The 23493-nt window shown below is 38.8% G+C and overlaps 1 protein-coding gene across 5 annotated transcripts; it reads left to right on the top strand.

Moving 5' to 3' along the window:
- Window positions 1-816: 816 nt before the first annotated feature.
- papolg (poly(A) polymerase gamma) lies at window positions 817-22764 on the top strand. 5 transcript variants are annotated; one of them, XM_088305006.1, is made up of 24 exons: window positions 817-1162; window positions 2030-2188; window positions 2349-2415; window positions 3068-3149; window positions 4248-4357; window positions 5531-5584; window positions 7301-7412; window positions 7645-7734; window positions 7906-8044; window positions 9015-9087; window positions 10227-10347; window positions 10443-10527; window positions 11991-12044; window positions 15583-15702; window positions 15843-15952; window positions 17082-17203; window positions 17280-17437; window positions 17558-17652; window positions 18837-19000; window positions 19068-19145; window positions 19226-19285; window positions 19364-19467; window positions 19581-19681; window positions 20752-22764. In XM_088305006.1, exons 1-24 carry the CDS (start codon window positions 1146-1148, stop codon window positions 20925-20927), a joined length of 2451 nt encoding a protein of 816 aa, XP_088161132.1. In that variant the 5' UTR covers window positions 817-1145; the 3' UTR covers window positions 20928-22764. The 5 variants fall into 5 exon arrangements, with proteins under 5 accessions (XP_088161132.1, XP_088161128.1, XP_088161133.1 ...); XM_088305002.1 differs by having other exon boundaries at window positions 818-1162; window positions 18801-19000; window positions 19065-19145; XM_088305007.1 differs by having other exon boundaries at window positions 818-1162; window positions 18801-19000; window positions 19065-19145; window positions 20792-22764.
- The last annotated feature ends 729 nt before the right edge of the window (window positions 22765-23493 follow it).

The following is a 23493-nucleotide window of genomic DNA, read 5'->3' on the forward strand; positions in this document are numbered from 1 at the left end:
AAAATGAGGTTTCAGGCTCTCGGTCATTTGTTATTGTGGTATATTTTGTTGTTGATGTGTGGGTCTGGCTCAGCTTCGGTTCGCCGACTATGGCAGAATTGGTGATGGAAAAAACTTCTCTGACACAGCCATTTTGGTTAGAAAGGGATTTTATTCTCATCACATGCTGACGTCCAAAGAAGTCTCCTCAAATAGAAAAAGGAAAAGGTCCGCCCCCTCTAGAACCTTCCCTTCTTATAAGGAAAGGCAAACAAAAGACATGAATATCCAACTCTCCCTTATTGCATATGCATTCTTATCCTGCTAGCTCTTAAACTGGCCTTTTCCACAGCCTCCTATGGGTACCACGTACGGACCCCCTCCCATATGCAACTCCTATGCGCCAGATCCCCTTACTGCATGCAAGTACCTTGGGAAGTCAGGACCCCTGTCGGAATCCCTGACGCATTGTAAACAATGTTGAGGCCTGTTGCCTCTCAGGTAAGTAACTTATGTACTAGGGAGGTCCAACACAAGACTATGTATTCCTAAAAGCAACAATCTCGTCATGGCCATAAAATGAGTTGTATATGTTAGACCTTGTGAAAATACACTACATAATCATTTGTTATCCATCCCAATTAAATAGTGACGTTTAAAAGTCTTACAACACGTAACACTGTTGCAATGATTACATTTGCATTTACATCAGTTTGTGTTGAGTGTGTCAGATACACAGCGCGGTGATCCAGCAAACAACCACACGGTGCAGAGCAGCGGGCCTCGTGGTCACGTGATCCTCTGGCCGCACAGACGTTGTAGCGCGCTGCATTGCACGCCGACGTAATACCCACAAACGCCTGCAGAGTTGTAGTTTCCAATAAAAGGGTCCTAACAGCGCTCGGGCGCGTGTTAAACTAATAGCCTTGAGGAATTGCTATTACTTTTGGAAGATTTATTTTGTCAGACTGGGATAGCTTTCATGATTTCAAACGGAAATGGTAACTTATAAGGAGTGATTCCGGTTCAATGGGAAGGTTTTGAACTGTTCTCTGGAAAGTGACCATTGTTGTAATCAGGTCGGGGCTGTTATTATTTCTTCTTGCTGACCTTCTTAGTTTCTTACAGCTTCGCAGCAGGAATAGGGTGTATCTATTTAGAGTATCATGAAAGAAATGTCAAGGTAAGTCAAATTATGAAGTCTATCTCCCAGCAGTGGGCATTTTATTCGCGTTTAACAGTCATAAAGAATAGGCTAAAAGCTAGCGTTAGCATAGCTAACTGTCATAACAAGGCCTGAAGCCATCGATTGTTGGCTAGGCCGTTACATTGTGGCTTCTCTAACTATTGTTTAAGTGAAGCCACGCGGTGAAACTATTTCACGTGGAAATATTCTCGGACAAAATGTTAACTGTTACAGTCTGTCTGAAATACGGTTAACAAATCATTTCCACCGTAACAGGAAGCTAACGTTTACGCTCATGCTAAATTAGCCCGCTCTCGTTTCCAACCTGTTAAGCTAGCTCTTTGCTAACACTCACTTGCTCGCTCGCTCGCGCCCTATAAGTGAATCCTGGATTCAAATAAGTCTTCAACATCCTTGGAATGCGTGATATTTGCATGTCTCGTTAAGCATAGAACATTTTTAAATGCCAAGGGTAGATCCTTCCCTGTAAAGTGTGCTGCTACTTGGAGAAGTTGTAAATGACACCCAAAAATGCTTTCAAAGTAACCTGCGAGTTCATTAAATTTTGGTTGTTTTGCGGGAATCGTAGTTGATGGTTCGTCTCGTGTTAAAGTTTTACGACATAGGTGCATAGCAATCCTCATTAACCCTACTAAACGACGAACTCGTATCTGCAGGTAGTAGTGTCTGCGTCCTGCATCTGAGTTCCAATTTAGAATTGGAACTCATATTATTTTTCAAGTATGTACTCATGTGAAAAATACAGAGACTTAGATTTACAACGACATTCTCATTATATTTGGCTGTCTGTTTAACTTTTTTATTTTATTTTTCAGTATATTTCCGTTTTCTGATACTTTACAGCAACATGCCTGGAGGGCAGCAGCCTCAGAAACATTACGGCATTACATCTGCGATTAGCCTTGCGCCCCCAAGAGACATAGACCACCAGTACACCAAGAAGCTCTGCGATGCTATGAAGCCATTTGGAGTGTTTGAAGATGAAGAGGAATTGAATCACAGGTAAGTGTATGCATTCTATTTACATCTCTTGAATATTATTTATACGAGTGGGTCTGTTGATGAATTCATCTTGTTTTTGTAATGCTGCTATTCAAGAAATGGGGAAAATTTGGATCCAAGGCATTCAATGTAATGACTCACCGTCTTATTCTCTTTTTAGACTTGCTGTTCTGGGAAAATTGAATAACTTTGTCAAAGAATGGATCGCAGAGATCAGTGAATTAAAGGTAGGTTGCATGACCCGAGACCATTGTACATAGAGCAATGTTACCAGTTGTAAATGGTCAATTAGTTTTTGCAGCGTGTGTGTGTGTTTCTGCAACTACATTTTTTAGTTTCCACCTTTTGCAAATAGTTTGGTGCCATAAAACATGTTGAATCGCAAGTAAATGATTTTGCGTTGTGTGTGTGGGGTTTCAATTGCACGATGCAACGGCACAGATGTTTACAGCCAATGAAAATGTCAGCACATGATCCTTTACAATGAAAATGGCAAGCAAATGTAAGAAACAGGAGCTTTGGCGTGACCAGTGCTGCTCCTTTGCAGGGTTCTCTCTTTGTATCCTCCACCAATAGAGAAATTTGACTAGCGGGGCTCGGGCAATCAGATTATTCCTTGACCATTGTGCCATGTTTTTGGTCCAGTAAAAGAATATAGTTGCCGCATAAAAACTTTCCAGAAAAGAATGTCAAGCGTCGCATCTTTTTATGAAGTTTGGGATTATCTTCAACTAAATTAGGATCAGTTTCTGCTGTAATTTTTTTTATATTGTCCAGTTAAGTCTACAGTGTCGTCATTAGGTATATGGTGGGCATAAGCTACTCCAGGAAACTTTTTTGCTATTAGAGAGAAATTAAATCGATTTGTCGTTTCAACAGAACCTTCCTCCCTCCGCTATAAGCAGTGTTGGGGGCAAGATATTTACATTTGGTTCGTATCGTCTTGGAGTGCACACAAAAGGTATGTCATGTTCAGTTTTCACTTTTTATTAAACTTTATGCTTTGGGGAATAAGCGTGAAAGTGGTCTTTATTGACTTATGAACAGACAAATGTAGAACCTTGATCTCTTAAAAGCAAGGTGTTCTAGAATCAAATATGCTGCCTGGTATCAGAAACCTTGGTTTCAATAACAGATGAAGTCTCTTCCACAAGGCTAATGACTCAAAATGCTCAACTGAATACACCCAGGAATGGCTAAGAGCAAAACGGACAATTTTTGAAGTCGTCTTCTTAGAGCTCTAGTCTAAATCCTATTGAACATTTGTGAAAAGAGCTGAAACTTGCATTCCGGAGAAGGTACCCTTCAAACCACATATTACTGGACCAGTGTGCTTAGGAGGAGTTTCAGTTACTGAAATAATTTTATTGCTGTGTTTTCCTCAAAAGGTTGTGCAAAATATTTAGTATTTTGTAAGCACCTCAGAGAAGAAAAACTAAATTTAATCATTTATTTTTGCAATATCAGCTGTGTATTTGCGTTAATTTATTTTGGAATGTAAAGCGCTGAATTTTGAGGTCCACACAATGATGGGTCTCAGATGTATTTATTTTTTGTAATTGACTTAGCTATACAAATGACTATTCAATTAATTTCATGAATTATTTAATTTATGGAAGAAAACTTAGAGGCAAAAATGTGAAAAACAATTTATATTTATATATATCTATATATATCTATATATAGATATATATATATATATATATCTATATATATATATATATATATAGATATATATATATATATCTCTATCTATCTATATATATAGATATAGATAGATATAGTTAAAACATCTTTTGTTTTTGGGGGGACAAAAATCTATCCACAATTTTACACATTTTTACCTAAAAAAAAATGTCAATAATATCAGTTTTTTTCCTGAACTCGTTCAGCCCTGCACTATAATTTTCCAAAGTTGAAGCAAATTTGAATGACAACATAACTTCCATGTCATTGTTTTACTGACGGATTCTCTTGAAATTAATTTATGTATCATGATTCCTGACTATTCATGAATTACTTGTAGCGAATGGCACTGATCAGATGGTGCTCATTGCAGGAGCTGATATCGATGCCCTGTGTGTGGCTCCTCGTCATGTAGAAAGGAGTGACTTTTTTCAGTCATTCTTTGAGAAGTTTAAACAGCATGAAGAGATCAAGGACCTGAGGGTAAGTCATGCTGTATTTTGTCATTACTGTCAATGTGTATTTATCTCAAAAGTCGTGTCAGAAAGCCCAATTTTGGCAAATGTATAAATCCTTTCAAGCTTAAACCCAAGTTTGTTACTTTTATAGTACATACTTGTATCCATTTGCCCAATTGCCCGAAGTCCTTTTTGATTGTTTTCAGGAAAAAAAAGTTGGTCATTTGCCATGATTCAGACTTTTGTGATTATCCTGACCTCAAATGATAGAATTTCTCCAGACAAACTCAATTGTTAGTAAGCACACTAGTATACTTATTTTTTTAATCGCATCTTGTGACTGTAAGTTAAAAAAAGCCTTTGCAATTATATTAAACTGACAAAAGGCTACTTGGGCTGCTGTTAATTTTTCAAAATCACGGGACAAAAGTAGATCCCTTTAGTTTGTAATATTCTAATGGTACGTTCACACCAAATCTGTTTGAATGTTCTGCTTTGCTTAATTTACAATGCAGCTGCTCATTTGCGCTGACAGGGAGGGGCTTTGCTTTGTAACGATGACAGCGTTTTCTATAGCAAACAAAGGAAAAAAGGTTTTGACATCGCATTCAAGTGGCCCACACTGCGCTAAAGTTAATGTAAACAATAATGACGTCTTTGTAAAGTTCGACAGCTGTTTAAAAAAAAACGTAAAACATATCAGGTACGCCAACCTTCTTACTCACTTGTCGCCATGCCTGGTCACAGGTGTTCTTTTTTTTGTTTTTTTTTTGGGCCCCTGTAGTGGTAACTGGCCGTGTTGTAATTCTCTGGATCCCACAGACGGTAATGATGATTTTCTTCTCCATTTTTATTTTTCACACAACCCGCCAAGTGTACTAGACACTGGGTGTGAGGTAGTATGTCCTTGAGCTGATTGGCTGCCGCGGCACACGAAGAAAGGTTTTTTTTTTTTTTTTTAACACACAGAAAGGGCTTATTTTCGGTTCTTCGCTCTGCGTCCCATCCTTTCAAGCGCATCATTTATGTCGCTCCGCTGGAAAGGCTTGCAACGGATTTGGTGTGAACCTGGCATAACAGGATTAAAAAGAGCAACTTTGCTGCAAAAATGTGATACGTGTCTTAATGTGAAATTTATTTACTTTGTTTGAATCAGTTTGTGATCATAGCTTTCTTGTTTTTTTTTGTTTTTTTTAAGGCTGTTGAGGATGCGTTTGTTCCTGTTATAAAATTCAAATTTGATGGAATAGAGGTAAGTTACTGCAAGACTAAAGTAAAAGTGCATTTGAGAAAAAAATTGCTTATTTACAATTGGGTATAATGGGTACAATATTGCTCACAATTTGTTCAGTATCCACCTTATTCCTAGTCCCGATGAGCCTTTGTTTGAATTATGGGTGTGACCTCCGGTATGAACTGACGGCACCGGCGGGAGTTTTGTTTACATTGCAACTCTTCGTGCAAGTCCACGATCTATCATAGTCACAGACCTAAACAATTTATGAACACCACATGTCGCATCTTAGAACATTACAATCCCATTTCCTATTTATATCGCAAGGTTGAAGAGTGACACAATGTGGCTAGAGACGACATAAAGTCACATGTTGAGCTGCTGTCTGAACTGTCGCTTCAGACAATGAGCAATCTCAAAAGCTTTGAGTCGTATCGGCACCTACCCAGTAATTAGGTTGGGTGTGTTTTGTTAAGAGGTTGGACACAGTCTTATTTAGCTTAAAGCAAATGTAGAACCTGGCCATATCCTTCATCTTATATAAACCTGTCTGCGTCCCTTTGCATGGTATCCGCCTCACCTATCTTCTCCCAAAAAAACAAATGGAAAATCTGGTAGATACTGTAGTTTTACGGAGTATGTCTTTTCTTTTTTTTTTTTTTTTTTTTACATAGTTTGTATACACATTACCAGTCAAAGGTTTGTAAACACTCTCTTATTCTATTATTTTTTTTCATAATTTAAAAATATCCAGAATTGTTGGTTGACAGTATGTCAAAATATTGATGGAATTATTTGGTAAACAAAAAACAAAACTTTATAATTTTCACTTTTCACTGTCGGCACATTTTGCCAGATAACAGCTTTGCAAAATCTCGGTATTTTCTCAGTCATCTTTTTGATGTAAATGGTGCTTTGTGACCTGAAATTACTTTCACTTCACAGCTGTTCATTATCAAGATTTAATAGCTTGAATTTATTGACCTCTTTAGATGTTTGCAACCTTTTGAATTTGAAGGTGTTTTCAAACTTTTGACAGGTACTGTGTAAATTGAAATGACAGCTCTTACTGGTACATAAAATACCTGTTCCCTAATAGCTAATAGCCTTTGTTTTGGTGTTTGGCTAATGCTTTTGGAGTGAACTTTCGCAAGCAACTCACAAGGGTTGTTTTGAAAATGTGCTGTAGTTCCACTCCAAGTATGTGGTGTCGCTATGTCTGGTATTGGCTAGGACATCACTGGGTCGAGTTTCCTCTGCATTTCATGGCAAGTCCCGGTTCTGTTTTTACTTTGTTGAAAAATGAACAAAGCAACATCAATGGAGTCTGTGGAACAATGCCTGCTAGAACAAATGGTCCAAGATGACTGGGTGATGTGTTTGTTGCGTAATGCGTCATGAATGCGGTGGCGTAGGTTGAAGCTAAGTTTCATCATCACATGTGACTAAACTGACCAATGATGAGAACTGATGCATGTGGCATAGACCACTTGCAGATTTCCATTTTTTTTAACTGTCGTTTGCTGTATACTGACCGACCTCTCTTGGGAAATAACAGTTGAGATTAAGTTTAGTTTTTAATGATGTTTGTGTAGCAAGGGAGACTTTTTTTTTAGAACAGTTATCCACTTTTTTTTCCAAGTCACAAAAACCTGGCGTTTTAGAAGGGTTGAATTGGGGTCATTTAAAAACACCTTAGTTTTATTTTTTCCCCTATTCTCTGTTTCTTAACAGATTGACCTGCTTTTTGCCAGACTGGCGTTACAATCCATTCCAGACAACCTAGACCTCCGGGGGGATTCCATCCTAAGAAATCTAGACATCCGTTGCATTCGAAGTCTTAATGGTAAACCTCATTGATATGCATACCCATCCTGACAATAACCTTAGTTATTGGCTGAATTCTGATGTAGTTGTGGGAATTACATACGTCTTTATCAGTGTGTTGTGGTTCTTAAACTAATGAGTGAGTTTCTCGAGGTTCTTTACATCATTGTATAGTTTTTGTACACTACTAAACAGTGATAGTTTTATTTAAAAAAAAAACAAAAAGCTTTTTTCCTGATATCTGATTACAGGTTGTCGAGTGACTGATGAGATATTATACTTGGTGCCAAATAAAGAAAACTTCAGGCTGACCTTGAGAGCTATCAAACTTTGGGCAAAACGTAAGATTTGTTTGTCAGGTTGAATGTGGAATCATTCTTTGCATGTCAACTTTTTTGCCATGTGCATTCCATTTAAACACGAACACGTTGGCATAAATTGTCTGTCTATTATAGAGCTGACTACTTGAATATCTTATCATGAGTAGTTTTAATTGACCATTTGTACAACAGGTCGTGGAATCTATTCCAACATGCTGGGCTTTCTGGGTGGAGTGTCATGGGCCATGCTTGTAGCAAGGACTTGCCAACTCTACCCTAATGCTGTTGCTGCTACCCTCGTCCACAAGTTCTTCTTAGTCTTCTCCAAATGGTCAGATTGTTGTTTCTGCTTGCATGGAGTTGTTCCAAGAGACACTGCTAAATCATATGTACCGGTGTTTGTATATATTGTGCCTCCCTTCTAGAGAGGGTCTGCTGATTGCTTTAATGCAATTGGATCGCCGTATTTTCACGGTCATAAGGCGCACTGTATTAAAAGGCGCTGTCTCAGCTATGGGTCCTCATTCTCTATTTAACACATACATATTATTGGGCGCAGGTTTGGTAATACATACACCACCTTAAAACATAGGGTGGCATGCATGCTTGCACGCTAAAACTGACCCTGGCATGCCTGCTAGTGTATGACAACTGGGCAAAACTGAGTTTGGTTCTACATTTTTTTTTTTTTAAGTATTTAACATGACCTGTTCTATCTCGTCAGTGTCAGTCAGTCTTGTCGCCATGCGGCTCCTCAGAAATTATGCTGCCTATTGCTTAAACTCTTGACTTAGCGACTAACGTGCATAAAAGGTATCCCAAGCTGCCTGAGTGATTGCAAGCCCCAAGTTCATTTGCCGCACTACAGTACCTACTAGAGGTGGTCCTTTCGCGTCCTCTTTCATGTGCACATGATGTCCTCAATCGCGTCCGCCTTTCCTCTTTACAAGCAGGCATGTCGCAGGCAATGTTCCCAGTCCGTCAAGCTGAGCGCTACAGTTACAGATTTTGCAACTCGCTGCACGCACGAGGCACGCCACATTATTAGGCACCTAGTCCACTTTGGAGAAAATTTAAGACTTTGCAGTGTGCCTTATTGTCGTGATAATACGGTATGTTTAAATCTCTCTTTTTGTCTGTCAAAATATGTGACATAAATATATGTGAACTTCTTTTTCTTCATTTGATGGCAGCATTTCATGGCTTGTTATGCAGTAATTGTACTGATTTTACATTGACACATACATACAACTTGACAGATATGATGCTTCAAAATATTAGTTTTTCTTTCCCTCATTCAGGGAGTGGCCAAACCCTGTACTTTTGAAACAACCTGAGGACAGCAATCTGAATCTACCTGTATGGGATCCTAGAGTGAGTATAATCCTTGAATGGTGTTGACACTTGTGTAGCATATCATATTTGGATGAAATATGATCTGTATTGTCAGGTTTAAACCTGGAATATGTAACTTTTTCTGTTTTGGGGTGCGGGGGGAATTCAATCCAAAGCCACTACTCGAGGAACGAGACAATGCCGAATAAATTAAGCCTCTCAGCTCCTCTCTTCAATTTCGACATGTGTCACGATAGATGTGATCAATAGCAATGTAAAAGGCTTTTGATTAATTTTTAGATAGAAGCAAACCCCGACTTGCCAGTGTTCGTATTATAGGCAGAGACTGCTGTTTGGTGTTCGGTCTATGCCACAATTACAAGCACGTATGAGGAGATTTTGAGTACAAAAGTGTGTTTTGAGTGCAGCCGAGTCCGGTCATAAAGAAGAAACTGCTGAACAAGAAGTGTGCTTATGAGCATGTGGCGTAACTTCATTCAAATAAATGACCAAATCAGTACAACTCTTGCAATAAGATGATATTGTGTATGCTAAACATATTACACCCTTCTAGATGGATATGTGGTTTAAAAGTAAGAGAGTACTCCGTCTTTGATGTGCTATATCTCTGACAAAATACACGAAGCGCTAGCGCATAACATGGAATGCTGCATTATACTACCTGAGATGTTTGTCTGATATCTTCAAAACAAACTCAGACAGACTTTCATGTGAAAAGAGAACAATCTCTGTTGCCAAATCCACACTTAGGTACATTTTCCTGAGCAACTGTGACAGCCCACTAAGGTGCCTGAAGTAAAATACACGAAATTCAGAACTGAACCATGGCGCCTCAAAACGCAGGCATGTTAGGGCACCGAGGCAATTAACTCTTTAGATTAATAATCAAACAATAAATGTTGTAGAATCACATGCAATGGGGTATAACATGTATTGGCTGGAGTCATGAAAGAAATAGCTCTGTTCTGTTGTTGTACTTCTGAATTCCAGGCTAGGTGGCGCCAGAAATTACGTGATATCTTTAAAATTGAGACTCTAAAAACAAACCAAAAAAGCCTGCGTTGCACCACTCACAAACACACAATACCACTTTCCACACCCTCTTTAATTCACTTGTTGATTACTTAAGCTTTTGCTTTCCTTTTTTTCTTGTTTAGGTGAACCCATCTGACAGATATCACCTGATGCCCATCATCACCCCAGCCTACCCCCAGCAAAACTCCACATACAACGTCTCCACGTCAACGCGCACTATTATGAGCGAGGAGTTCAAATATGGTAACTGCTCTCGCAATGAATACATAACAAGCTCACCTATCATTCCTTTTAATAAATAATTTAATCCTAGTTTGCAATTTTTCTGCTATGGCCAGGTCTCAGCGTCACAGATGAGATCCTTCAGGGAAAAGCTGAATGGCCGAAGCTCTTTGAGCCGCCCAATTTCTTTCAGAAATACAAGTAAGTCTTGAGTTCGCCCTATGGTACGGTCCTCATTGAAATGTTAAAAGCAAATGTCCTAAACATCATAATTTTTGCATTCCCTCGTGATTTAGTCACTAACTTATTTCTCAATGAAATGTCATTTTATGCAATTGGAACTGAGCTAATAAGATACTTCTTACATTTTTAAATAGGAATATGGGAGTTGGAAGAAGTGATCCTAAAATTCCTGGGGTTAAATGCTAAACGCAGATATTTTAATGCTGTTAACCTCAGTTTTATTTACTTCAAAAATAATTTTCATACTTTGCAAATATTGTGTCACATTAGCTGCCTTTAGCACATCATCTCAGAGCAAAATATTTTCTAGTGGTAACTCAAGTTACCACTGGGCCTTGTGAAGCAACACTGCTGGAGTGTGGTGCTTGTGGTTTTGAGACATCTCTATTCAGATTGTATTCAAGAATCAAAGAAAGCGATTAGAACAGTCTTTGAATTAAATATACTTCACATTTGGTGATTTTGCATTGATTCCAAGATATTATTCAAGGTATTTATTTATCTGTTACAAGCGTCACAAAAAATAGAAGTTGAGATATTGTGGCATAATCCACCGGGGTTGCCACCCAGTCTTAGTAAAGCTGTGTTCGCCATCTGTCATCCGTTTCTCACACACAAATCGCAACGTCACTTTGAATGACCATTTCACACGGATGTCCAGCCTTTGAAGTTGCGTCGTCAAGCCTCCCGATGGCAAGCCTCTAGTTAATTTGCACTATTAATCTGCACTATATAAAACAGTTTGACTTCACAGTTTGTAAACGATGTCGTTTATGGGGCACGGCTTAGCTAGAGACAAAAACAACAGGCGCACTTGTTTGGAAACATGATTAGCATATTTCAACTGCATTGTTTACGTTGGATTGGATGTCATTTGTGTGAGTATGTAAGTAAACTCACCGTCCACGACAGTTAACGCTACTAACGTAACCTCTAACTGACAGGATGAAATTTTCTGATCCCTACGCCCTCACTCAGTGGATGGACAATTTAACTGCCGTGCCCACCGTGCAATGGCCAGACATTCATAACTGGATACTGGTCGACATCCAGTTCTGTTGTATTTGTGACTGTCAAAATAAATGTTTGAACTGCGGATTACTTACACCAACTCAACTTCATGGATTATTCTGTTCAATTTCAAAGCACGTAAAATTTATATGTTTTTAAATATGTTTATTCATTAGTGTGCAAGACAGAAATATGTTTTCAGTTTGGAATAATTTGATTTTATACATTCAAAAAAATGTGAACAAAAAATGCTGGATAAATGAGAACAATGTTTTTGCGTTTCAAGCTGTTCAAGTGAGGGAAATGTGAACATCAGTTATATTGTATGTAATGTGTAAGCCTTTTAAACATAGCAATGAGGCAGCTTGGGTGTTTTTATCTGAGCTTTACGTCTTGTTTTTCCTCGACAGACATTACATCGTGTTGACAGCCAGTGCATCCACAGAAGAAAATCATTTAGAATGGTGAGTGACATTTGTCCACCGGTGAATCATTACTTCTTAAACTTTTTTTTTAGGTGTGCCTTCTGGTTGTGAAAATAAGGATCTTTAAAGAAAACTTTGTGTTCACCTCAAAATAGCAAAGATTTACAAATTCTATGTTATGCCATATTATATTCAAATCTGATGGCTGAAGTCTCAAATTGAAAGGCTGATATTTCTTCACATAGTTTCCAGGTGTGTCAGTATTTGTTTACTCAATTGCGGATTGCGGAATGACTTCATTCATATAATACATTTTTAGAATAATATCAATTGTATGTAGATTTTTCATCTGTAAAAGTTATGAAAAGACAATTAGTCTGGCAGTACATGAGTATGTCTTCTTGTCTTGGGGGTCAACATGTTCTTACGCCACTGCTAAATGGATTTCATTAAGCACCATTCCGAACACTTTCGGTCGTGACAGTTGTAAACAGAGCTGCAGCCCCTGAAATGTAGAGATATGTTAAAAATGTAGGCACACTGGGCACAAGAAAGTAGGCAAAAAACACAACATTGCAGACTGAGTGACTGGAACTCCACAATCATGGGAAAAAATCAAGGTCATCCGTAATTCTGCAATATCTGATACGGTTCCATGATTTGATCAATTAGTTTACTAATTAGAGTCCAAATGACACTTAGCAGTCAATTCTGTGTTTAATCGAACAATTTCTATTAATTGAGATAATTACAGTTGTTCAATTTTCCTGTGTGGTAGAAGGAGGCTTCCATTGAACTCATTCACGGTCAGTCCAGGTAAAAATAATGTACTTTGTGGCTTCTATACCTGTCAAAGGCAGTGTTAAGGAAGGGGTTTGAGAAAGTAAATTGAGGTACTCTGTCGATTAAAGGGGTGGCCACTGTTTAAGGAAATATCTTGTTTTTTAGCCTAAAGTCGCTCGGGGTTGAAGCCTATGTCTCACTGCAACTCAATTCAGATTTTTCTTTTTTTTATATAAATCTAAGTCGGATATGTGAGCAATGCATCTGCAATATGAACGCACATCCGACTTAATGCCATCAAAATCCCAATATGCGCTCCTCGCGTGTGGGGAAGAAGTACTTGGAACAAAGACTACTGCGACTCGTCCGTGAATCTGTATTGCAGTTACAGTGCACTTTAAAATCCATTTTACTGCTGATAGAGAGCCAGTGCAAAGCCTTTAGCACTGCAGTAATATGGCCTGATGTCTTTGTTCTGGTCAGAACAGCAGCAATCCAAATGAGCGCCAGCTGTTTAATTTTCTTTTGAGGGAGTCCTGTATGCAGATCTCCAGGACGTCTCCTAGAGATAAAAGCGTGGATGAATTTCTCCTGGTCTGGATTATGCAACCTTTCAGTCTGGAGATGTTTTTCAGATGGTAGAAGGCTGTTTTGATGCTTGATTTGATATGATTGCTGAAAGTCAGGTTCGAGTATCGCCACTCCAAGGTTTTCGGAAAAGTTAGAATCCTGGTCGCTTATTGCTCCTTTTGGTGCTGTAAATCCTTGTTGTGGCTAAGGAGGTCACATGCTTCTACCAGTGATGGGTTAGACCCAAGTATTACTGCTTGCTTTTGGCTGTGTGCTATACTTTTGGTGCATTCCCACCCCTTTCTGGCCACCATTGGTAATGCACCAGCAATATTTGCATCACCACCATATTTTTTTAAGTATGCAAAAGAAAGTGGCCACCGACAATATTTTCGAACCACTGCTACTTCCATTTCTTTTGGCAGTTGGCAAAATATTTAGTGTATCATCACCACTACCTGGTGCATGACCACAACCTGTTGGCCCTAAGTATTTGTCATCCGCTAAATGAAAGTCAGCACAATTTGGGAACAGAGATTTTAGGTGCCAGTCTGAGCTCCAACGTTCAAGGGACACTCAGGTGAGCTTAACTTTGGCACTTATATAATAGGTTTGCATGTAAAAATTATATCAGTACTACAACGGCTGACAGTGGCGTGGCCAGCAGGCGGGCATAGATCTTTGGATAACTAATTTCAGTTGCCTGATCAAAAAATTTATAAACTGAGCCTGTTAGTGAAAAATGGGCCATCTTGGCTCTCAACCTCCTTTAAGTTATACAAGTTACAAAGGAGTGCAAGTCACATAATCAGCCACACTATGATAAGTCTGACATATTATCCTAAAAACATGGTACTGTTTATAGCAGAGGTATTCCATTAAGTCACAGAGGTCCGCGACTAAAATTTCTTCCAATTAAACGTTCTGAACCAAAGTCCAACTTCCCTTAATGTCTAGCCTATGTTCACATTTTTATATAGTTTCAATATTTAGTCATTTGCAACAGAGCGCACTCATATACTAAATATTTGGTAATGTTCCCATTAAACACCTTTGCCAGTCAAACAAATATAAGGCGTTTATTTCACATTCAAGAAAATGTGGCTCCAGGAACTTAAGGGTGCCACTTTCAGAAAAAAACTGTAAAATATCTCCTGCAGAAATATATCAAGTGCTAAGCATTTCGTTAACATCTTTTATCTTTTTTTCATAAATGAAAGAGTTTTCAGCCTAAAAAAAACGAAAAGCCTTATTATCCAAGTAAACCAGGTCAACATGTTGAGTACACAATCAATAAAAATGGCTTTCCTCATGAAAAACTAATTCAAAATGAGCTTTGACACCACCATTTCTTTTGAATGTTTTTTAACTTCTCTTAATGAGAAAAATGAGTTTGTGACTGCCCAGCCAGTGACTTAAATCTGGATTGGAACGAAGTCAGGGACATTGGGATTTGGTAAATTATTTCACACATCTGGGCTTTGTGTTTTCCTTTAAATAATGTTTGTGCAACCACATTTAAGAACTCCTTCACAACTTCCCCATCACTGAATGTTTTTTTTTTTTTATGTTTCCCTGAAATCCATGATACTTGTAGTGAACATTCGTTTGCATGCCGCTGGGCTGTAAACGAAAATGTAAAAATCTGTTATACTGCACTCGAAGTTCGATGTTTTTGCGTGCGCTCACCTCAAACTTCAGCGGATAACTGCACAAAAGGGCGGTGCTTTTTTTCGTAGTGGCGCTTCGTAATGTTGCGACGGTTTCAGAGCATATGATGCACACTGGTTTTGAATCGGCTGCAGCCAGAACAAAACTAAATTTCTCCGTCCATTCATTTCAAACAACACGCATCGACCTTGCTAACTTTTTAGCAAGGCATACTGTCAGCTGCACTCTCTTCCGGTCTGCTGACGCCTTTTCCGTATTAACTAGAATTGCTGCGTCAACGTTGCGAATGCGCCCTGAAAAGAATTCATCATAGATTGGTCATGGGTCCGGCCCAAACCATTTGTCGGTCCGGATCCGGACCGTGGTCCGCCATTTGGTGATGCCTGGTTTTTAGGTTTGCTTTACACACAATTTTTACAACTCACCTGAAATGGAGAAAAATATGTCAAAACTATAAAAGTGTGTCGAGAAACAAACGTTCCTGTGAGTTAGATAATCAGGATATCTCAGTCCAGAATTTGATTAATTCAAAACACTATACATTTCCCTACAGGATTGGACTTGTTGAGTCAAAGATTCGAGTTTTGGTGGGAAACCTGGAGAGGAATGAGTATATTACATTGGCACATGTTAATCCCCAGTCCTTCCCTGGATCCAAAGAGAACCGCAATGAGTGAGTTCAGTTTTTTTTTTTGTTTTTGATTTTTTCATTAAGTTTGTTTGACAACACATTTTAACATGGCTAGGGTCAACCACTAATGATGAAATATAACATGTCAAATTAAGTCTATTTTTTCTTGAAATGTCTTGCAGAAATGACTTCGTGTCCATGTGGTTCATTGGGATCATTTTCAAGAAGGTGGAGAATGCGGAGAGTGTGAACATTGATCTTACATATGATATCCAATCATTCACAGACACTGGTTGGTAGTCTCACATATGTACTTGTTTGCTTCCACTTGGCCTCTGCACTTGTCCATGCAATCCATTTGTGGTCACTCTAATTGTGCACTAAAATATTTCAAATCCTAAGTTCAGTTCACAATGAATGTTGTTGTCTTTTATTTATTTATTTTTGTCAGCAGTGGTTTTGTTCTGGGAACACCCATGGGTTCTTATGGTTGAGTCATGAACTGAGTCGTGCAGTTGTTGTAGATTCTTTTTTGACCTCCTGAATGAGTTTTCATTGGTTTCCCTCGATGGGCAATTTACCCTAATTTGCCGGTTTGTTCCGCGTCCTCTGTCAACGACTTGGGAACCCTTCCGTCCTTACACTTTCGTCCTTATTCATTAAAATAATCGCTCTCTTTCACTGTCTGTCTTCTGCGCTTGCGTCCTTGCATGTATCCCACTAACTCTGTCTTTCTCTCTGAGTACATTACAAGATTTCATTCTGCTCTGAGTGCAAATATTTGAATTCTATGCACATACTTAAGAGGTCTTACCAAAAAAAAAACACTTTTGGCCTTGTGTAATCCGTCCTTAAAAAAAAAAAAAAAAAAAAGAAAAGTTCATGTCTTTCTTCCGCCGCCCCAAAAATGGGCCAGACAGACAGACCGTTCCATCCCAGAGACAATATGCTCATTTCTTTTGGTTTATTGAAGGTTTACTGCGGTTGGCAGTTGTCTGTCTTTATTTGTGAATGATTACTCAGATTGTGATTGGCTCAAGTTCCAAAGCCTTGGAAGCTGTCTTCCCAATTGATTTGAACCACTTTTTCCGCTCTTGAACTTCTTTGGCTAGCCTTCATTTAATTTGACTGGTATTACTAAAGTGATATTTTTTTTTTGAATGATTGATTGAACTAATCTGGTGGCCATCAGGCCTGACATTAGTGTGATAAATAGGAGGGGGGGGGGGATCAAATCTCACTGAAATAGCAAATACTTCCCTGCACCGTATAGAACACCATAGCCCAATTATAATTTCCCAAAATATTTGTTGTAAACGCAAACATTTCATTTTTGCTGTCCTGATTGTTGTGCAAACATTCAAGCAAGCCGTCATGAATTAGCCTTCACATGACTTAAATGCTGCCCTTGTTGTCTCCAGTGTACAGACAAGCCAACAACATCAACATGCTGAAAGATGGGATGAAGATTGAAGCGACTCATGTGAAGAAGAAGCAGCTCCATCAGTACCTTCCTGCTGAATTAGTGCAGAAGAAGAAGAGGGTGAGACATTTTTTTTTTTTTTTTAGATGGGGTGTAATTTTCCAGTCTTGGTTGCTCACTTCATCGCCTTCTCCAGAGCATAGCGGAATTGAATCGCAGCTCGAATGGAGGGAGCTCAAAGAGGATCTCTCTGGACAGCAGTCACCTGGACAGCTCAAGGGACACGGACTTGGGGACTCCCTTTAACTCCCCAACCAGCAAACCCTCCAAGCCTACATCTGACACAGATGACGGGTATAAAACAATTATCTCCTAAATTTAACATTGGTATTTGTTTAAAACGCTTCTTTGTTTCTTGCTTGCAACACAATTTGTCCTTCAAACTTAATTGGTTTGCATCTTTTGCCTCTGTAGTGTCAGCCCTCCCCAGAAACTTTTTCTTGAGGTGTCCCCTGCAGCAAGCTCTGCACCAACTGCTAAAGACCAGGCCATATCCATCCCCTGTTCCAGTGAGTCTTAATATTTATAAATGTAGGATACAGTACCAGTCAAATGTTTGGAAATACCTAATTGAGTTTTTGTTTTATTAGAAAATATCCCAAATTGTAGGTTAATACTTTAGACATCGACATGAAGAGATATTGATGACATTATTTTGGGGGGAAAAAACAATGTTAATCAAACCAGAATGTTTTATAACTGATTCTTCTGTTAGTTAAGATTCTTTAGTTCTTAAGTAGGCACCTCTTGGTATTTTCTCAGTAATTTATTTGACGTGGATGATGCATTATGAGCTGGAATGACTTTCAAGTCCCTGCTGTGTGTTATCAGAAATTACCGTATGTTTCAGATCCTAACTTTAAATCCTTTAATTTTCACCAAATATCGACGGTGTGACTTGTAATCTGATACTATTGCTAGTAGCAGGTGTCGGTGTATTTGTCATACTTTAACTAGAATACTTCCTACTGTAACAATCATGGTTGACAGTCGTACTAGCTTAATTCTGCTTTCAGACCGAACGCAAGCTGCGCGTTTCTGCCATTGCGTTTCAAATGTGGAACTGCGAGCTAAACCACCTTCCAATAGTTAATGATGAGTGCATTGAACTGTCAACCAAGATAGAATTTATCCAAACAAATATAATGATCATCCACCATATTGTCTAGCGAAAGTCAAACTTTTTTAAATTCGTCTGTGGGAGGGTCCCCTCCTTCTCCTCTTAAGCAACCACTGTTTAGTTGCATGGCGAACAAAAGCAAGCTTGACACGCGGCACTATCTCATATTTCGTGTCCCGTCTGAACCTAGCAGAAAAGCACTAAATCTATCAAATATACGTAGAGTACAATTTATAATGAAAAAAAACTATATACCATAAAATCCATCACAAAGATATTGTGCCCTTTATATCCCTTAAATATGAAAATGTTTTAAAATAGAACCAGTCATAGATACTGCACCAATGGATAAAAAAAAAGGGTAATAGTGTGAATTTCTTGGCCTCTTAATGTGTTTGAAACATTTTAATTTAAATGTTTCTAAACATTTGCCTGGTACTGTGTTTTTATTTTCTAGCGAATAAAATTGATCAAACTATAATTAAATAGTCCACAGATTTATCTAAATAAATCCGTTTGTGTTTGTTGCTCATTCAGATCCAGAAGATAAAGCAAATGCTCCTGTTCTTCCAGCCGGTAGCTCTGCCTCCCCAACACTAAGTGGGAATGTGATACCCAATGCTGCAAGCAGCCCCAAAGAGGAACCAGACAATCTGGAGGACTCTGTCAATGGAGCAGTCAAGAGACCCCACTCGCCTATTCAGGAAGACGTGGCCAAGAGGCACAAAGACACGGAGGTAAGACCACCTGAGCATGTGTGCTTCTTCAAGATTTTTAATGTTATGATCTTACCTTTACTAGCAGGTTGGACCCGCTGATGAATCTACATTCAAGGAACCATTTCCACCATCATCAGACACTCCTCGAGAAAAACCTAATATGGTAGATCTTTACATCTTTTTTGCCTTTTTTTCCCCCTTCCACCCATCAGCTTTAACATGGTTTTGCCTCTCGTCAATTAGACTCTTCTTTCAGAATCAAAGGCTAAGCCCATTCCAACCATAGATACTCCAAGAACACAGGTGATGCCTGCTTTCTGGGTAGTTTAATTCATAAAAAGCAGCGGCATAAGGACTAAATGTTATTGTCTTTGCCATCAGAGGCTTCCCAGTATGGAATTGCCCGACGCATCCTCGCCGCTTCCAGCCAGCAACAGCTGTCGTGTCGTAAAAAATTCCATCAAACTTGCCCTCAACCGCCACAAGTAAGTTTTAGGCAACCAGCCGGCCCTCGCTGCAAAAATACATAAAATGAAACGGATGGTAATGTTTGGTACCTGACCCCCACTTACGTCTGGTCTGTTTGGATGATTTGCAGCGTCACACCTCCAAAGGCTCCAGTATTTGAGGCCAGCGTAATTCCTGAGGTGGCGCCTGCCAGTCAAGAAAGGGGCATGTTCATTCCTGTTATTGGTTCCAGTGAGTGTCTCGCATTCATCACTACTAGACACTGAAGATGTGAATATTCACAAATGTCTCTATCAGAATGTCTCATTTTATTTTAATGACTTGACTCTGATTCTGTCTGTTGTGGAGGTCTTGCCAACATTGATTCCAGGTTACTCGGTTACGGCGGCGCCAACATCTGAGATTTTAAGTTTGTGAATGCCATAAACTAAATGTTTTTGTTTGTTCTTTCCACTTTCAATTGGCAATCCAAAAATGAGAAATAGTTGTTTATTTACTTTTTTTTTTTTTTTTTTTTTTTAACTCTCACAAAAAAGTTAGTTTTCAGTTCAAAAATGCTAAATTGAACAGGTCACCTGACAGATTTGGATTGTAATGAATAATTAGTTGAGTTTTCATGCCCTTAGTTTTGGTCGCGAGCATCAGTTGCGATACATTAGCCGCCACGATCAGTCAGGACCATGATCACAATCCATCAAATGATCCATCAGCCCTATTATAACATTGACCATTACATACTTTTTGAGCATAGGTGGACTATTAATTTTCCAGATGAGCCAAGTGAGAAATTGGAACAGTTTTTGATGGCCTTGCCAACGTGCAAACATGAATTGTGTTTGGTATTAATTGAAGAGTGTGTTTATACAACCGTTCAATCATTAGTATAAGCTGCTATTTGTATGCAGATGGTTGGTTATGTTTAGAAAATAAAAAATGCTAGACAAAAACTCAAACATTGTAATCTTAACTCACCGTTTTTTTTTTTGGGTTGCCAATTGAAAATGTAGACTAAATGACACATCGATTGAACTAGTTTGTGCAGCAGCGCAAGAAAACATGGCGCAGTATTAGATGACACTCGACTTACTCTTCTCCATTCCATTCATATTTGCAGACTAGAAATGTTATTTTATGCATTTGTGACTTCTGATTTAGCATAGGATGCCGCTGTACAAATGGAACTGAGGTATTCTTTACTTAATTCAGCAGACTAATGGCAATCAAGGCTGAGGAGAGTCAAGTTATGTCTGATAGCTCATGAATTAACTAGACGACAATTGTGTGCTTATTTTCTTCTGTAGAACATGTCTCACCCAAACACTCGTCCCACTCCGTTGGCAGCTCCATCCCAACGTTAGTGAGCCGAGGAGCAGACCCTCTGAATGGAGCAGCCTCCAAGCGAGCCCATTCGCCCTCCCTGGAGGAGCAGGCCAAGAGGCTGAAAGAAACGGACAAGGCCAGAATCCACATAGCATGAACGTCGCAATAGCGTCTGTATTCATAAATGCGCACAGGTGGGGGCTTTGTAGTCAGTCAAGTCCAACACACAGGTTGACTTCACACGTTCTGATGGGCCAGTTTTGGCTGTCACGTTGAAGGACAGACACCTCACCTCCAGATCTCCAGCGGTTACAGCAAAACCAGTAAATAGGTGATTTGGTCAAACATGAGGTTGTCAGCACTCAGCAACCAGGGTGCTTTTTACGCAACACTCAACTGAGATCTCAGACAGCAGCTTTTTTTTCCTTTCTTTTTTTAACGAACACCTCCCATTTTCCTTCTCTAACATTTTTTGAGTTATGTTTTAAAGCAAAAATACCCCAATCATTTGTCTGACCTTCGCCACACAGCTGATGTAAGTTGATTTCCTTCGTCCCAAACAGAAATGTGTACAGTAAATGTTGATGTACATAACGTCTTTGTCTTAAGAAAAAAAGAAAAGCTAAGCTCACTGTCAAGTCTTTTGATGCTTCTATCATAGTTTTATCTAATAAGGAAAAAAGTTTAAAAAAAAAAAAAAAAATCTTTTTTTTTTGTGGCTTCTTCGAAAGTTGTTTTTGGCCCTAATAATTTTTTTTTTGAAACACTAGTTTAGATAAAGCAGCAATGATTTATCGAAGGTTTGCTTGGATTTGACAGATATGCCAACCATAGTTCTTTGGATCACAAGGACCACTCAAAAGGATTCCAGGTTTGTATCAGTTTATGTGTGCAGTTGTTGTTTTCCAAAAACGGGCCCAGCAGTGCTTTTAAAGTGCTTATTACAGATAAGTAACAGTTGGCTAAAATCAGGCTTTCCGAAGTGATGAGGTTGTTAAGCTCTGGGAGTAGCGGGTTTGTCAAATGTCACAAATGAATCTTTTTTTCCCCTCCTCCCCTGTTTTGCTTCAACCTGTGGGTTGATAGTGTGCTGAACAAAACAAAGCGACTGTGTTGCTCCTAAAGCTGCACTGCACTCAGTCACCATCCCGGCCGGCGCTTTGGGCTTGAGGAGGGCTACACACTCAACTGCTTCATAGCGCCCCAATATGGAGCTACCTTTTGACTTCCCTCCCAGTGAAGCAAAAGTTTGTGGTGCTTGGTGAAAACTGGTTCAAAGCTTTGTGATTTGTTTTGCTAGTTGTTCTGCACGCTTGTGAGTGGTTGTGTGTGTGTGTATGTGCATGCGTGTGCGCGCAAGTGCGTGCATGCATGCATATGTGGTTGTTTTGGAGAGAGTCAAAATTCCCTTTGTTTTGGGTAATAACCCTCTGCGCCTCCTGTGGAGGTTCTTAAAAGGCATCAGAAGACCCCCCTCCCCCAACCCCCTGTCCAACACCCCATCCCGCCATCACATTCTGACGCTGGGTGGCTTACAGCACAAAAAGTAATGTGAAACAACTTGTGCTGCTGCATTTGTAACCAACAAGGAGCCTTCTTCCTCAGAGCAGGTACTTTGCTTTGCTTTGACGCAGGCTTTTTTTGACACTGCTTTTTCCAGCTTCAGATTCCCATTCCCCAAAATGTACAGTTTTTTTTTCTTTTTCTGTTTTTCAACAAAATATCACATGCTTCATTAATGGGGGTTTTCTTATGAATTAATTTATATTTGCATATTTGTACCATTTGATCTTTTTTTTAAATAGCATTCATATTAGGTATTTTTGAACAAAAAACTGCACCACTCTGTTTCAGACAACTTTTTGCTGTTCAGAAACATTTAACAAAAAAGGTCATTTAGATGTTTGTTTCTAAAATGTATTGAAAGGGTATTTTTGTATGTGTTATCTCGTCATTTAAATGAATCTGTACAACCATTAAACCCCTAAAATGATGCAAGCGTCTCAGTGTTTTATTTTTATTTGGACTCCAAGCTTACGTTTTGTGAAGTTTGTTTTGAATGTTGTTTACACATGGATATCTGTGACAACTGGTCCCCGTAGTGCAGGTAATTTTACAATTTGCATCCTATGATCAGTACTACCTTTTACCAGGTGATAGTTTTGCACAAGAATGATTTGTTTTCCAAGTAGAGTTGTCAATATACAAGTAGGACACTGCTGCACTGTACTTGGGTCTTGTTTCTCAATGGCCTTGTTTTTTTTTTCTTTTTAACCTAAGTACTTTGTAATTCAATGACTTAGTTGAACTCCATCCACACCAATAACGTACTAAGTAAATAATTTACTGTGTCACAGGATTGATAAATTCTTTGCAAATGGTCTAGTTATGATCTGAAGAGAACTGGTGTCCTCTTAAAACAGAAGGCAGATCAAAATGACTTGATAACGTGTGGTTCTATTGATTTAAAAAGAAAGTTCGAATTCAAAGGACTGATGAAATATATGAATGAATTGTAAAAGTGTGTATTACAATTGAAAATGTTGATTTGAGTAAAAAAAAAAACCTAACTTTTTTTGTCTTAAAAAAAATAAAACTTAATTCTACTTGGCGTGATTAGGTATTTTATGTTGGCGTGTTGTGACCAAAGATTTTCTTGGCTGATGACATTTGTGTAGTGTTGTGATCAATGATTTTCAGAAATGGGTTTTCAGTTTTGTCAG

The sequence above is a fragment of the Idiotropiscis lumnitzeri genome, chromosome 9, assembly GCF_059441095.1.
Source record: "Idiotropiscis lumnitzeri isolate Australia: NSW breed Sydney's pygmy pipehorse chromosome 9, RoL_Ilum_1.0, whole genome shotgun sequence".
Lineage (NCBI taxonomy): Eukaryota > Metazoa > Chordata > Actinopteri > Syngnathiformes > Syngnathidae > Idiotropiscis > Idiotropiscis lumnitzeri.

Excerpts from the sequence above, each read along its gene's own strand:
- papolg (XM_088305002.1), top strand. Across the intron at positions 2,189-2,348 it reads GAAGAGGAATTGAATCACAG|ACTTGCTGTTCTGGGAAAAT; the intron begins GTAAGTGTATGC and ends TTCTCTTTTTAG. Across the intron at positions 17,204-17,279 it reads TAGTGCAGAAGAAGAAGAGG|AGCATAGCGGAATTGAATCG; the intron begins GTGAGACATTTT and ends CGCCTTCTCCAG.